Source organism: Hermetia illucens, chromosome 5, assembly GCF_905115235.1.
Source record: "Hermetia illucens chromosome 5, iHerIll2.2.curated.20191125, whole genome shotgun sequence".
Lineage (NCBI taxonomy): Eukaryota > Metazoa > Arthropoda > Insecta > Diptera > Stratiomyidae > Hermetia > Hermetia illucens.
The window spans coordinates 32,153,761-32,169,318 of NC_051853.1; the positions used below are offsets into that span (position 1 = coordinate 32,153,761).

The window sequence follows — 15,558 nt, forward strand, 5'->3', positions numbered from 1 at the left end:
GTTGATGAAGTGGAGCGTGGTGAAAAATGGAATCCACTGCAAGTATAATAAAACAATAGCAACCAATGGTAATTACTACCCAGTGTTAGAGTCTACCAGGGAAAACGTATCATGCAGTTGGTTGGGTTAGCTTTGGTAAGAAAATTTACCTAATTTTGCCGATCCTCCAAAAACATCCTTCCTTTTCGAGAAGGACTTCCATTGGATAACAACGACCTGACTCGTTTACGAATGCTGATGCATCTGATCCTACTACAATGAGTAACCATCTTCGTAGGCCTCATGCGGCCAAGATATATGAGTTTTGTCAATTACAAGTAGTGTTCTCCTCGAGAACTAGAAGAGGACGATCAGACCCGAGTCTGCAAAAGTTCTGTGGACTTGAGAAGTGCAGGGGCAACCGCATCACGTGCGGAACTTTTATCGACCAGTCACCAGGATGAAGCTTTATACACCTGAATGGTCATCCTGCCGGGACAAAAGGGAAATCTGATTTCCGAGCGTATGGGTATATTGGAGCGATGGGTTGAGTACTTTAGTAAACTGCTCAACCACCAAAATATGGGCAAGCTGGAGGTCCCATCAACTGAAGATGAGGGATAAATGCTGCAACTACCAACCATGTAAGAAACATTTCGTGCAATTCATCGTCTTAAAAATCGAAGTCGCCATGAACCGATGGGATTAGAACCGAACTGATTGAACATAAAGGCGATCCACTATACCAAGCAGTTCATTAAATGATGCGAAAAGCGTGTAACAGCCAATCAGTGCCTGACTACTGGCAACGAGCTATTATCTGTCCTATACATAAAAAATTAGATGTCACGCAGTGCAGCAATTTTAGAGGTATCACGTTGCTGAGTACCATCCATAACATATTCGCCGCTATCTTGCTAGGTCGGATAACCCCATACGCCCAGAACATTATCGGCCTATACCAAAGAGGCTTCACTGCCGGTGAATCAGCAACAAATCAGATATGCGGCAAGCGATGGAAAAACTGTTGGAATATGGCTTTCAGTTGCACCATCTTTTCATCGACTTCAAAGCCGCCTATAATAGCACACTCAGGATAAAACTGTACTCGGCGATGAGAGAATTTGGTACCCTGAACAAATTGATAAGACAGACTTGGCTAAACATGGCCAATGTACGAATCCAGGTGGAAGCAACAGGATCATCATCAACAACGGACTAAGACAAGGGGCTGACATAGCGCATATACTCTTTAACCTGGCCCTGGAAACGTGATCAGCAATACTGAGGTAAATCCGAAAGGCATCACCCTCTTCAAGTCCACCTAACTACTAGCCAATGCTGACGATATTGATATTATGTGAAGAACAACCATGGATGTACAATCTACCTTCATGTATGATAGATTGAGCAGGCGGTGGTTGGTGCGTGTTTTTGGGCTGCGCATTAATGAAGGCAAAATGGAGTATATGTTGGCAACCTCAGCACCGAAACCAAAGAAGTAACAGCATCAAATCATCATCATCAACGGCGCAACAAACGATATCCAGTCTAAGCCTGCCTTAATAAGGAACTGGAGATATCCCGCCGAAGTCCACCAATTCGATGTCTCTACAAGCTGTCTGATTCTTCTCTCGAATGCGGCTAATAGTTCGCAATTTTTCTTGCTAAGTACTAGTCTCTCTCCAAATAATACATACATGAGGACTAGCAAGATCATTGTCTTGTACAGTAAGAGCTTTGACCCTATGGTGAGACGATAACAGCTACGACTGCGAAATCCACGTATGGTTGTTGGCAGTGAATAGAGCCTATTTCAGCTTACAAAAACTGATGATGTTGATCATGATGATGATTTGTGGTTCGACTCCTTGTAAGAATTTCAAAGTGATTCGTATTACGTCCGCAATGAACCTTTGCAAACTATATTCTGAGCGAAGTCAAAGTAGACATGCCGAAGGTAGTGTTTCTTTAAAATTCGATGCATGGAGTTGCATCCAATATGGACTGAAATTGCTTTGGATATGACTGTTTTCATGAGTTTAAATTTAATTAGACGCCGGCAATTTAAGTTTAATTTCTCAGGCTTTCATGTAAATTTTAAGGTCGAGTTTCTTTAGCGCAAAGGTTACTTACATCCCAAAGGCTTATTCATTCCCTCCTTACTCCCCGTCCCCTATGTCTCCACTAGACGCTTGAATTACATTTTACTGAGGTTACCAGCCCACACTTCCGAACCGCCGGGATGGACAGACTAAGCCGCGTGTGTCTACTTCATGCGGATCGTTTAAAATTGGCCATCAGCTTGCATACATTTTTGGTGCATCCTTTTCTGCGATGCTATAAATCTGCTCGAAAAAAAACTCATACTCCAGTCTATCAATATATCTTGCCGACTTGCCTAGCAAAAGCTATAGTCAAGACGACCGCTTCGGTTATTTCCAGAGCTAAGGTAAATTAAAGCTTAATAATCCACTGGCCGACAGTTTGCACTAGGTTTTTTTCGAGTATCCAACCAAATGGAGTTCGTCAGGCATTGCTAATCGTAGCAGATCATCATATGAGTTGTTTCATAGATCCAGTTCAAGGATAGATCACTGAACCGCCTCAATGTGGCCTTCATCCTTTGTTGTTCTTTCTGAATCTCCTAAAATCGAGTGGCGATGTATCCCCACAATTATCGCAAGAAGCAGCCTGTAACTCAAACACGATTTTTAGAAGCCTCGAGTATGTTGACCCATCTCCCAGAATTGTAGGCCTGCACCACTTCTTCAATCTCATTAATTATGGATCATTCCGTTCTAAAACGCATCGCGACAGACAATCTTTGCTGAAAGAGCTTCTCAAGCTGTTCCCTGCTTTGTCCAACATAACGAAGATATGCTCGCAGCAGTTCAGAGTTAGAGAAAAAAAAAACGCTTACTATCAATCATGCATCGGGCAAGGCCATCGCCTAAGTACAAGTTTTCTAAGAATGCTATCTGGTTCTGTCTGGTCTGGTCTTCGTCCCATACCGTCGGCACGGATAAATATTCACCAATTCTAAGGGATCTGGAAATTTGTACTTTTGGAATATGAATTTAGTTGGTGCAATCCAACCGAGCTCAACACGTAACAGTATTTATCCTATGTTTATTTTCCCGTTGATGTTTCGCTATCTTCTTGCCCACACTGCCATTGACCACTCTTCGTTCTGAGATGTGATTCCATTTGATCGCTTCCTCTACTTCTTCCTTGTTCGCAAAATAATGAAAAATTCCTTATTTGAAAGTTACACATAGCACATCGAAGCTAGAAACAAATTCTTTCGTAATCAAAGTGGTCTAGGCTCCCTCGCAGAAGGTGTTCCTCTCGTCAATTCTCGACTTCCGGTGGACTCATACCGCCCAGCACTTCCACCAACGACTTCCCATAGTATTTTCACATGGCTTCTGGTATCAAGTATTCTCCCAGGTGCCTCGACCTTCTTTGCGCAAGTGCCGGACACTGCCCCAGAACGGGTATGGAGGTTTCATCACATTCCGCACAGAATCTGCAGGCAGTGTCCGTAAAATCTCTAGCTTCCCCAGGTAATAGTTTAGTCGACTATAATCCGGAAGTTCTTGGTGAGGTTTAAGCAGTGCTCTGTGCGCTTGGGTTCATGTCCCCCCATAAGTATCCTGGACTGCTTCATTCCTGGGGAGGTTCACGCAGTACAGTTCCCTCAACCGTTCCTCTTCATTTTTCAACGCCATAGCCATGAACCCATTTCCGATTCCACAGAAAGATTCTAGCCCGTGCTGAGGCGTCTTTGCTCCCTTCCTGTCCAGTTTGCCCACTGCCTCATTGCCTTCCAACCCACCATGGCCTGGAACCTAGAGTATCCACCGTCGCTTTACTGTCGGTCAGAAAAGCAATGCTCTGCCCCCTGTAGTTCTTTTGAAGGCTAAAGGAGGTACATATTTCTATGGCGTACATTTCAACCTGGAATATGCAAGTGTGCTTACCCATTGGTTCCGAATACATTTTCTTTGGAGCAATTTTCCAAGAGCCTCGCTAGTGTGTAATAAGTTCCGAGAATTTCTCCATCCTCATTATGTCATTTTTAACCTCGATTGAGATATTTCGTTGCGCAATGATGGCCGCCTTTTTTTTCTTTAGGATGTGCTCTGCTCTCAAATCAAATCCATCTTGCCCGCTTACGTAACTTGCGCCGCCGACTGGTTGATGATTTCATTCAGCCTTTTTTCAGGATAAGGATGTATTATTCTGCTCAAATCTCAGTCTCTTTTTTCGCGACCCTTGGTTGGATGGCATCCCTCATTTTTGCTCAGTGCTTTATGCTTGAGTGCGATAATTGAATAGCGTATATGTGAGTCGCAAGGATAATGATTTAGATAATCTTGGAATGCAACAAAGAATATCTCAAAAGCTTGATCAATAGGAAGCATACTGGTTTCCGCTCTCCATCGCTCTGAATTGATCAAATATCCTGTGAATCATTGTCGAACAGTGCATAGAGTTTAGATCAAAGCTTCAACTTCAACTTCCCGTTGACTTCCAAAAAGCTTTCAACATTACACCCTTATTTGAAATAATAAAAACTTGTTTTTCCTGAATAGGAATCGCTAAAAATATCGCGTAATTACACTCAGATTACACCCTTCTTACCTATATTGAAGGGCAAAGCAGTGTAAGTACCAATCGGCTTATGTGCCTTGATAGCGTCGCTTCTGCTGATGTTAGCACAGAGCTTGATGTTATTCAACGCATTAACAGAGCTGAATCCACCTCCGCCATTTCGTTTTATATCTATAAAATCCAGATCCTTCAACGCCAACAAATTCAGGCTGTTTCGCGCCAATGTTTTCTCTATGATACTTTATGGGAGTAGCGCATGACAACGGACCATCATTGTCCTTTGAACGCTCCAAACCTTCATTAACATTTGTCTTAGTCCTGATGACAGGGTACTCTAGCCTGACGCCATCGAAGAATTATGTCGGTATACGTTCCAGGCACCTGTAGACGTGTTGATAACAAGGCGGAAGTGGCAGTGGCTAGGTCACACATTAAGAAAGGATGATGACTCCATTGCTAACTGTGGCGTTTTGAATATTATTATGAAACCTTCCTAAATTTCATCGTGGTGGAAAATCTTAGGTAGCAATAGCTAATAGGTATCTATTGTTGCTAAAGGCTCCTCATCTAGGCTAGCGTCCCGATTTTAATAATATAGTATATATTTCTTTCAGTTCATCCTCAATGTTAATATGTACCATTTCTTCTTTTATAGTATCTACAAAAACAGACAGGCGCGCTGCGAGAAGTTAACGATTCCCGCCTAAGAATCTACGAACAATTAGAAATAGGAATTCAAGACTTGGAGAGATTAAACCATAGACTAACCCTTGAGAACACATCCGAAAAGAAACACTCAAAATTGTAAGTGTGACGCCTTCATTACTAGATAATCACGCTCGTTACGAGCAGCCATTAATCAAGCCAGACTAATTCCATTCTGTATAACTTCTAGACTGTTACACAATATCGAGACGTTAGAGGCCCGCTGCGAAGAACTGACAAAAAATGTTGAAGACCTTAAGCAAACGCTTGACGCCGAGCGTCGGAAGAATGAACGATTAGTTCAGGAGAAGAACAACCGCAATGACCAGTACAATGCCCGACTGCGCAACCATGACGACTTGCATAATTCATCTTTGTTGGATGAAGTGGACAGTGATGAGGTAAGTCCTTACACCTATGGACCACTTTGAGTGGGATGCCAAAAAACCAACTTCTGCTTCCCAAAATTGGTTAACGTAAACAATATAATTTTGCAATTATCATTTGCAAGAGTGAACTCTTATTTTCCACCTTTCGACTTAGCCCAAATTGAATGTTTAACCGATGATACTGAATGGTTACTCCCCATTAGGTTCACAAGTCATATAACAGCACGTCATCTCCGGAGCATCAGTCGGGCCGAGGAGCCCACATGAAAAATGCCAATTCGACAGGCACAAGTGATTGCCTGGCCGTGGATCAGCTTGACGTGAGCAACATTGCAGGCGAGGAAAATGAGGAACTGATTAAGTTAATGACAGAATTGGAGACGACAAAAAAGGCCTACATTTCGGAGCAGCAACGAGTCAGTGAACTGGAAGAACAACTCATGACCATAAGTAAGTATGAGGGCCTCTTGGAATTTTCCCAGTTTTCAGAAAATCGATTATGACAATTTAATTTGATTGTAATCCGATATGAGATAATCCCGTGAAATTTCACTTTTACTCGATTCCTTCAATTCCTTCAATGGAATTGTGAGAAATGTTTGGGTGGCCAACTTTTTTCTTTGCTTTAATTGCGGATTGGATTATGATGTTGTGCCCATCATGCATTGATGCTTTCGGGTTGAAGCACTCAAGGGAAAGTTAATATCTCCATAATCGAGTTTTCCCTTTACAAGTTAACGAAAATGCATTTCTGCGCTTTTCTTAATTATTAATTAATTAATATTCCGATACCAGATGTTAGATTTCGAACGATCCTACCTACTTAAAAACTAAAGGGGCGCTGGTGGTAGTGACCGGTTGTAGGTCAATGGGAGAATCCGTCGAGTATTCCCCGCAACATCGAGCACGTATGCAGAATGGTGTACTTCTGCATGATTTGAACCAGACTGTGCGAAAGTTCCAGGACATCAAGGGAAGCCAATACCTGTAGCTGACAATATTATGGAAACTACAACCACCCGCTCGAGACGCCAAATTTCTTTGATTTCCCGAGCCAATAGCTCATAGTTCACCTTCTTCTCCACATATTTCCGTTCAATGCTGCTATTATGGGGGATAGCAACATCAATAATATATGCGAAGCGATCCATCTTGTCAACTAACTGTACGTCAGGCTTGTTATGTGCAATATGGCGATCAACTTGCCGGTTCCAATACATGCTGAAAGCAGAACTATCAAGTACTGTTTGCGGCTCATATCGGTAAACCGGACATGTTCCCGTGATCAGCCCATGCTTGTATGCAAGGTTTTGATGAATAACCTTACATACAGCATTACACCTGGTCATGTATTGCACCGGTGCCATAATAGTGCAGCGAGAAATGAGATGGTCCAACGTCTTTAATACCGAACCACACATTCTGAACTAGTCGTTCTTCATCCGTTCTTTCATGATGAGCTTTTTATAAGCTCGGGTGGCAACCACGCCGTCCTGAATAACACACATGAACCTCTCCGTGTCAGCAACGAGCTCCCCAGTACATAACCATCTGTTCGACAAATGGCTGTCAAAGACAATGCACGTGTTTACCGTGGATTGCATTCGACTTCCATTCATCGATCCGCTCTTGGTCCGACTTCACCCCACTCAGAGGATTGAAAGATCGAACCTTCAAGTTAAGTGAAGCCAGCCCACAGTCTGCCTTACAGACCGCCGCATGCAACGGACTCGCCTGCTCTTTGCTGTAAAAATAAGCTCACAGCGAGTCGACTTGGCGATGATGTTGTGCCGTCACATCAACCATGCCCCTACTTTCGATGTCACAGGGCAGGTTCATCTGCTCCACGGCAAATTTTGGATGATCCATTCGGAATTTGGACATAGTTGTTCGTATCCGCCGCTGGACGTTTTCCAGATCGGTCTTCGTTCACGGCAATATTCCGAATGCATAAGCCGGTGAAGGGATAGCCAATACATTCAACGCGCTTATTTTATTCTTCCCCGAGAGATGCGATTTCAGTACCAGCTTTACACGTTGCAGGGATTCGGACAGCAGAGCATCCTTCAGATCGCCAACTCAAGCATGGGTTCCTTGGAGAATTCCTAGGTACTTGTAGAAGTCCGTCTCGATCATAGTTTTGACGTGGACGTCACCAATGCTATGTCCGGCATGCGGCTCGTAATGACCTTTGCGGATGACTTGGATTCGCCACTTGTCTTATCCAAACTCTACTATTCGCAATAGACTTCTATGGTGGTTGTTAGTACCAACATACAGCTTGATGTCATCTAAGTACATCAAGTGTGTCAGTTCACGCTTAGCACGTAGGCTATATTTAATTGCAAAACTATGTCCTCTAGCATCATTCAGTAGCCATGAAAGGGTGTTCAGTGCCATACAAAACCAAAGAGGACTCAACGTATCCCCCTGGAAGATGCCCCTCCATATACGGATGGGCTCTGAGGTATTAGCACCCTTCAGATGTACGCACTCATAAGGTGGCATGCCACTCTTCCATAACTGTGACCAAACACTTTATTAGTTTCGGATCAGTGCAATACAGATGTAGGACATCGATTGGCCAGGCATGCGGGACGCTATCAAAAGCCTTGACATAATCGATATAGCAACTAAAGAGGTTTCTAAGTTGGTTCCTCCGGAATGGACTCACGGTGAATGCTAGGAAGACTGGACTAGTTATGTTCACTAGGAACGTCAGGTGGGGCAGCTATACGCTACCCACCTTAGCAGGGGCGGATATCCAGCTGGCACAAACAGTCAAGTACTTAGGAGTACATTTCGACTCCAAGTTAACGTGGAAGCATCATATCCAGGAACAATATTAGAAATCCTGCAGATTGCTCTGGTGCTGTAGGAATGCGATAGGTAAGACCTGGGGACTTTCACCCAAACGGATATACCGGATGTATACATCCATAATAAAACCCATTTTGATGTATGCATGCATCATCTGGTGGCCAAGACTGAACTTTGCTAACAGCAGGAAGCTGCTAACGCTGATTCAGAGACTTGGTTGCCTAAGTATTATTGGAGCAATGAGTACTACGCCGACTGCAGCACTTGAAGCTATCCTAAATTTACCCCCCATTCACTTGGAGGTGAAACGGAAAGCAGTCAACGACGCATATAGGCTCGATACCATTGGGGCGTGGAAAGGCAGCAAATCACACGGTCATGCGTCTATCTAGAAATTCTTTGACAAACATTCGGTAGCCCTGATGCCGACCGATCATATGGTTTCCAGATCCGTCTTTGAAAAGACATACGTCACACATCACCGAAAGAGAAGAATGGTCGACAAATGGCCATGAATCTTTTCAGATGACAGACCTAGTAATCTTAACCGACGGGCCACTCATGGAGGATGAATCGGACGCAGGGATGTTCTCGGAAAATCCGATTATAGAACTCGCCCGACCCCTCGGAAAAATTGGGGTAGTGTTTCGGTTATGTGCAGCCAATGTGAGGAGGAGGAGGAGACGGCCCTGCATTTTTTTATGCAGCTGCCCGGCATCCTCAGATCTCAGTCGAAGACACCTTGGCAAGGTTTTCTTCAATGAAGAATCTGCACACTCTCTGCCTCTGGAGAATATTCTCAGATTCAGCAATAGGCAATTTACGGGGATAGTCAAATGGGCCTAACAATGGCCTGAGTGCTCGGAGCTGCGGCTCCTCCCAGTAAACTAAACTAATTAAATAGGTTTCTTTGGCCTCTAGTTGCTTGCCCTACAACCACCGAGTCGATAATGAGTTGCTCTTTGCAACCCTTTGAACCGACTTGGCAGTCCTTCTGATCCTCGGACAGAATGTTGTTGGTGGTCTCGAGGTGCGCATTGACCCTTCCACTAATAATGAACGTTATGAATTTATAGAGGGTTGGTAAGCAAGTAATTGGTCTTGCGTCTGCGGGGCCCTGCACCGTGTCCTTCTTGGGGATAAGGTAGGTAATCCCCACAGTGAGGAAGGGTGAAAATTCTTCCGACCGACTCATGACCTGATTTATGCTGTATGCCAACCGACTGTGTACGTAGTTAAATTTCTTGTACTAGAAATTCAGCACCCGATCCAGACTTTGGTCCCTCCAGTTCTTCGAGCTGTTTACGGCTCGTTTAACTTCCTCTTCGGTAACATCCGCAAAATTCATGCCAGGCGTATTGTCATGACGTTTGCCTTCGGCGGTGATCCACTCAGCATGCTGGGCGGGTAACCCCCAAAGTCCACCCCAGTATTCTTTCGCTTCCGTTATCGAAACCTGCACTGTCTGGACGCTCTGTTAGGATTCGCTGAGAGATCTGAAAAAGCTCCGCTGGTTCCTCGCGTATGTTGCATTCTGGACACGTTTGGAGTGACTTTCACCATACCGTCGTAACCCACTGCATATGACAGAAAGTTTCTGCTTTAGGGTGTCCAGAATTTCAACAATGTGTGTTTCACTGGGGATGGCATAGTTCCGGTAAACCCTCTGCACTTCATTTCTCGCACGTCTGTGGCATTGCCAGTGCTGATCTGAATCAGCCTAGCAATGTCCTGCCTTAGTGTTCCAGACGAATTTTCGATGGTGGATCTCTTTGGTCGCTCAAAGCAATAACACGAAAGCGAACCTTTTCACTGTGCAATCTGGCAGCCGCAACTTCACCGCAATAGACGAGTGATTGTAGTTGCAGCAGCGGCATATCAGCACACAGTCGAGATGCAATCTCATCATTAATTTGAGAAAGAATTCTCGGAATTGCTGGAGATGCATAGATTCTGGGAATATCTGGTCTATGCAAAGGATCCATTTCCGAGAATTCTGTACACGCTCTTTGGAATTGGTCCCGAACTTCAGCGGAAACCTCAGCTGGACGGTGGAGAAGAGTGCTTCGGCGAGTACTGAAACTGTTGCCTGCAGTGCGGCGTGGTGTTGTTGATGCCAGCGCTTCTGGCCCCATCGACTCTCGGTCACCAGTTTTCCAGATGACCTCAAGTCGAACACGCTCTCCGATGATGGCCGGGACTGTGTCGCTGCGAGTTATAAAGCGGTACTGGTCTGCAATTCGCTGCACAGTCACTTGCGCGAATTGCGAGAAACGCTCGACGAATCTCTGGTGCAACAAAGGGCGGTAAGATGTTGTACCTTCCGATATTTTGTAGTAGGAGCGGATGATGAAGAGGTTCATTTCTTCAGTTCACTTCATCCCCTGCCTACGCGCGCCTGCTGAAGTGGTCGCCAGAGATTGTGGCGAAACAGTTGCAGCAAGCGGAGCAATGCTCCTGGTCGTCGCGGCGCCTGGACGTCGAACCGCCTCACGACTAGCAGTTTCGACGCCGGGCTGTCCATTATGGGAGCTTGACCCAGTCACTAAGTCAAATAACTTCCGCCGGTTATCTGTACCGGACCTCAAATTCCACCTTCCTCTCATTAGATGGATTTGCATTTTATACCTAACTGCCAGGTGTGGGGATAGCTTCCTGAGTGAGTAATCTGCAAGACTGCAAAGTTCCTGCATTTTCCTCACCTACCCCCTGAGACGCTGCGCCAGCCATTCAGACTGAAGCTATCCATCCCTCCTCCTTCCATAACCGGGCTTGGGACCGGCTACGGCTATTATTTTTATTGTCATTAATAATTATTAATTGTTTTCTGTTTAGATACTGATGCCGCTGATTTCCACTTTCCACAAATTAATGATTTTTTCTTACAGTTCAAGAAAACCAAACACTCCAGAGCCGAGTAGCCCAAGTTAGTACAAACGAAGAGATGAAGTCCGTGCACGAGGAACTGTCCATTCTAGAAGAAGTGCGGTAAGTAGAGCTCCCTCAAGAGGACATGCCTCCTCCATAACATTTACCATCTTCACTAATGACTGGAATCCTTTTGCAGGCAAGGAACAATGTGCAGTCGCTGCCTGAGGTCCGTGGACGATCGTAACATGCTTGAGGAGGGATCATCCATCGCGGGCACGGAGGACGATGAGGACCGCAGCTACCTGGAGCTGATGAGTAACCCAGCGGAATCCGCCAACACCATGTACCGCCCTGCCGTCTCAATCAAGGTAACGACTATGCTTTGTAATGCTCTCAAGCGTCTTTGCAATTATTTCCATCCGACCATATCGAAATGGAATAGTTTAAGGAAACATTCGAACATTTTTTACTACATGTTCACCTCAACTTTGATCTGTTGTAATTCGGCAATGCTTCATGAAGGTGTTGTGTTAATAAACGCGCTTCTATCTAAACTATCGCTGACACAACTGCCGCTATTTTGTCCTTAAACAAGAATCAGATCTAAGCCAGATACATTCACGTATTTTTGAATTTATTTATGTTCACCCACGTTTATAACAGTATTTTAACGTTTATCCTTAATAAATTGTTGCATTTGTTGTTAGTTCGATCGGTTTCAATCGCATCTAGACTCGAGGTTTGTCTACTTGCAGCGTAGATACTTTGCTAGTAACCGATAACGATATGAATTCCCTAAAAAGTATTAATAATTAACGAAGCTAAGCGTCCGCTAGTGTACCACACATACATCCTTAACTAAGCATTGGTAACAATAAGTTATTAGCAACAATAACTTTACTTGGAACTTGTTACACACACTCAAACCATTTTTGTGTTACTTATTTACATTTAGATGCATTTATTTTACTTAGGAAGACATTCTTTGTTTGTGAGTGGTTGTGAGATTTTGTTAAGTTTATTTTTTCTAACGTTTAGTTTGCGCATAGAATCCTTCTTTCCTATGAATTATTTATGGAGGAAATGAAAAGATTTATTCCCGAAGAAGAAAGAAATAAATATCAGATGCGCATCATGTAAATTTGGTACTTTTATTAGTTTGAGATGAAGTGATTTGTTTAGATGGTGGAATGGAAGCAAGTTTTTCTCTATCTTCTGAAGTTACTTTTAACCATTTCACGGGAACAGAGAACGATTTGAAAGTATTCGGATGAAAACATTAAGTATCTTTGTAAAATATTTTAGATTGTGTCAAGAATGAACGCAAAAGTAAGTTTTATTTCTTTTTTTATTATCTTTTTCTAATACTCTCCTGTTTCTTTGTGTTTTCTCCTTCAACTTTAGTGTTGTGTTCTAACATTTAGAGGTTTGAAGTTTAAGCTGATTATTCAAAATGTGCAGAAAGTATATGAACCTTTAGGAGATCTTTTTATAAACACTTTCCTTGCCTAGAATTTACTATACTTTGCGTCATAGCAATGTACTCTCAATTAGAGGAGTTTACAGGTGCTTGATCCAACAAAAAATAGGAAAGATCGCTGGTATTTTGCTACTAACAGTGGGAGTTGGAAGGTTGTCATCCTATTGTTGCTATTACGTTTTATGTTATCCTGACTCAGCAGTTGTCTCCTTTTGCGGATGGATCACGACGCCCTTCGTTTCCATAAATTCTATCGAGAATGTTTCTGTGAGGATGCCAGATAATGATTTGAAGCTGTTTTCGGTGGCCCAATTTTGTCGTCTTCTGCGCTGACAATATTACCAAACGGTTTTTCCTCAGGTATACTCAACATGAAATTTTTCATCTTTCATCTAGCGCAATTCCTTCAATGTGTTCTTGATAAGGGGGAGTATGTCGTCCTCAAATCCAATCCTCCTGACGTTATCGGACAGGAAAAGCGAACAGATCTAATAATAAGGCCGCTATATACCTATCATGACAATGTGCTTCGGGGAGGGATATTCCTTGATAAGCTCTTCCCAATACTTAGAAACCTTTGCTCTAACTAATTAATATTCTTCGTTTTCTTCAGCCTTTGTCCAGTTCACAAGCGGGCTCTGTTCGTCGTGATCGTTTTCGCCATTTTGTTTTATCAAAAGCCTGATCTGAATGCAAGCGCGAGGTTTTCAAATCTCCATCTAGCGTGTCAAGCCAGCTTTGTTTTGACCGGGTTTTTTGGCCGATTACCACCGACTTCGATGTTCCGATCAATCTTGACGAGTGAATTCTCGTTGGTGCGAATGACATGATCATACCATAGAAGACGCCCCTCTCGCAAGTTTCACACTATCGACGCAACCCAATTCTATCGCGGATATCCTCACTTCGGATGTGATCAAGGCGTATCACGCAACATTCCAACGCAACATCTTCGCCTCCATTATCGCAAGGTGCATTGTCTTTTATAGTCGGCTAACATTCAAAACCATAGAAGGCGATAGGGCGGACGACACTGTGGTAAATTTTAGATTTGAGACGTTTGTTGATACGTTGATCACAAAGAACATCGCTTGTGGAACGCCACTTCATCCAGGTTGTGCTAATGCTCTAATTAGTTAACCAACAAAAAAAAATCATTGGCAAGGAGTAATTAGATATTTACTTTAATCAAGTTATCTTAATAGCTAGGAACCTTCGCAATAATCAATTCATATATCAATTTACTATCTGCCTTTTTTAGTAACGTAATTTGTTCGAAAACGGTTGTATCTATATTCACAATAAATCTTTTACATTGAGATTATTAGGGTTCCCCAACCAGTTTACCAATGACAGATTATAAAGAGGGTAGCTGCTTTTTAAATTTTATGTTCTTGGTTTAAAAAACCAAGAACATAAAATTTAAAAAACTGTGCTCTATAATATCTAAGTGCCATTGGTATTAAGGCTTGGATTTAAGCTTAATTTATTTTTCAATCGAAAAATAAGCTTATTTATTCCTTCCAAAATGTTCCTTGCTTTTCGGAACGTCATGAAAACTCGGAACATTTTCTATTCGATTAGCACCGAGACTGAGATGTCCAGTCCATTCTACTACTATCCCAGGATTTCCATTAGTAGATGTGATACTATCGGCTGCAACTGGATCACATCAGCTCCGAAGATCTGATGTCTGATTCGCTCATCCCATCGTCATCAGGTTATTTTTGAAAAATGACTTGACTCACAACCTCTCCAGGCTTTTTTGTTAAGAATGCTGCGAGTCCTGAGTCTGCATCCACTTGGTGACGGACCGGACTACTTAGGAAGCAACTTACTTCCTCTCTTGTGGTCCACTGACCCATCTTTTTAAGTTAAACACCTAAGTTTTTAAAAAAGTTCACTAACGGTTTCGTCCAGGGCAGAGGCAACTCATCAGACCCTGCCTCACCTCTGCCCTGGAGCAGCGTGACCATTATCAAGTGAATATGGACTCAGGACTCCTAGCATCCTCAACAACAAAAAAATTCATTTAGGTCTAAATATTCGACGATTTTCACTTCAATATAATTTCGGTCACGCTGCTCCCAGGGTAGAGGTGAAGCAGCTTCTATGAATTGCCTCTGCCTTGGACGAAACCATAAATCAACTTTTTTTTCTTATTCGTCCACACTCCTCCCTTTTTTTACATTACCTGTCTTCTTACATCTACTGGCCCCTCCGTGCCTTTTTCTTGACATTGAATATCTCGTTATATTTACTGACCCCTGACGGATTAAAAAGCCGGCCGCTGTCAAGGTACTTGGAGGGGATAGAAAGGCTAGTCTTCGCTGTGGGCCAAATTGCAGGTTAGTATTCGGCTTTGTGAGCATGCTGAAACAAAAGATCCTAGTGTGTCTCGCCTTTTGTCTTTCTATTGGCTCCGCGTAATGAGAGCTGGTTTAACGGCTCATTTTTCTGGTTAATCAGTTATGATGTTTTTCCGGAAAACATCCGTCGATGGTGATCCTACCGAATAGACTAAACTACCTAGGACTAAAGGTGTTACTGGTTTTGACGCTTCGCCCTTATATTCGAGATATCTTCCCAGGCACTTTTCGTTGTTTGATTGACGTACGACGGTGTTGTTAATTCTCACTTAAAGACGTGAGGAAACAGTGTATCCACTACCCCTACGAGCGATTGCTAACAGTT

The 15,558-nt window shown here is 43.2% G+C and overlaps 1 protein-coding gene across 5 annotated transcripts in view; it reads left to right on the forward strand.

Moving 5' to 3' along the window:
- Positions 1-15,558, forward strand: part of LOC119657496 (cerebellar degeneration-related protein 2-like) — a 361,935-nt gene that overhangs the window by 327,642 nt on the left and 18,735 nt on the right. For all 5 annotated transcript variants that reach the window (XM_038064430.1, XM_038064427.1, XM_038064428.1 and 2 more), the window contains 5 exons: positions 5,255-5,403; positions 5,495-5,705; positions 5,897-6,143; positions 11,402-11,501; positions 11,581-11,752. In XM_038064430.1, coding sequence (XP_037920358.1) covers positions 5,255-5,403; positions 5,495-5,705; positions 5,897-6,143; positions 11,402-11,501; positions 11,581-11,752 — 879 coding nt within the window. The remainder of the gene's footprint in view (positions 1-5,254; positions 5,404-5,494; positions 5,706-5,896; positions 6,144-11,401; positions 11,502-11,580; positions 11,753-15,558) is intronic.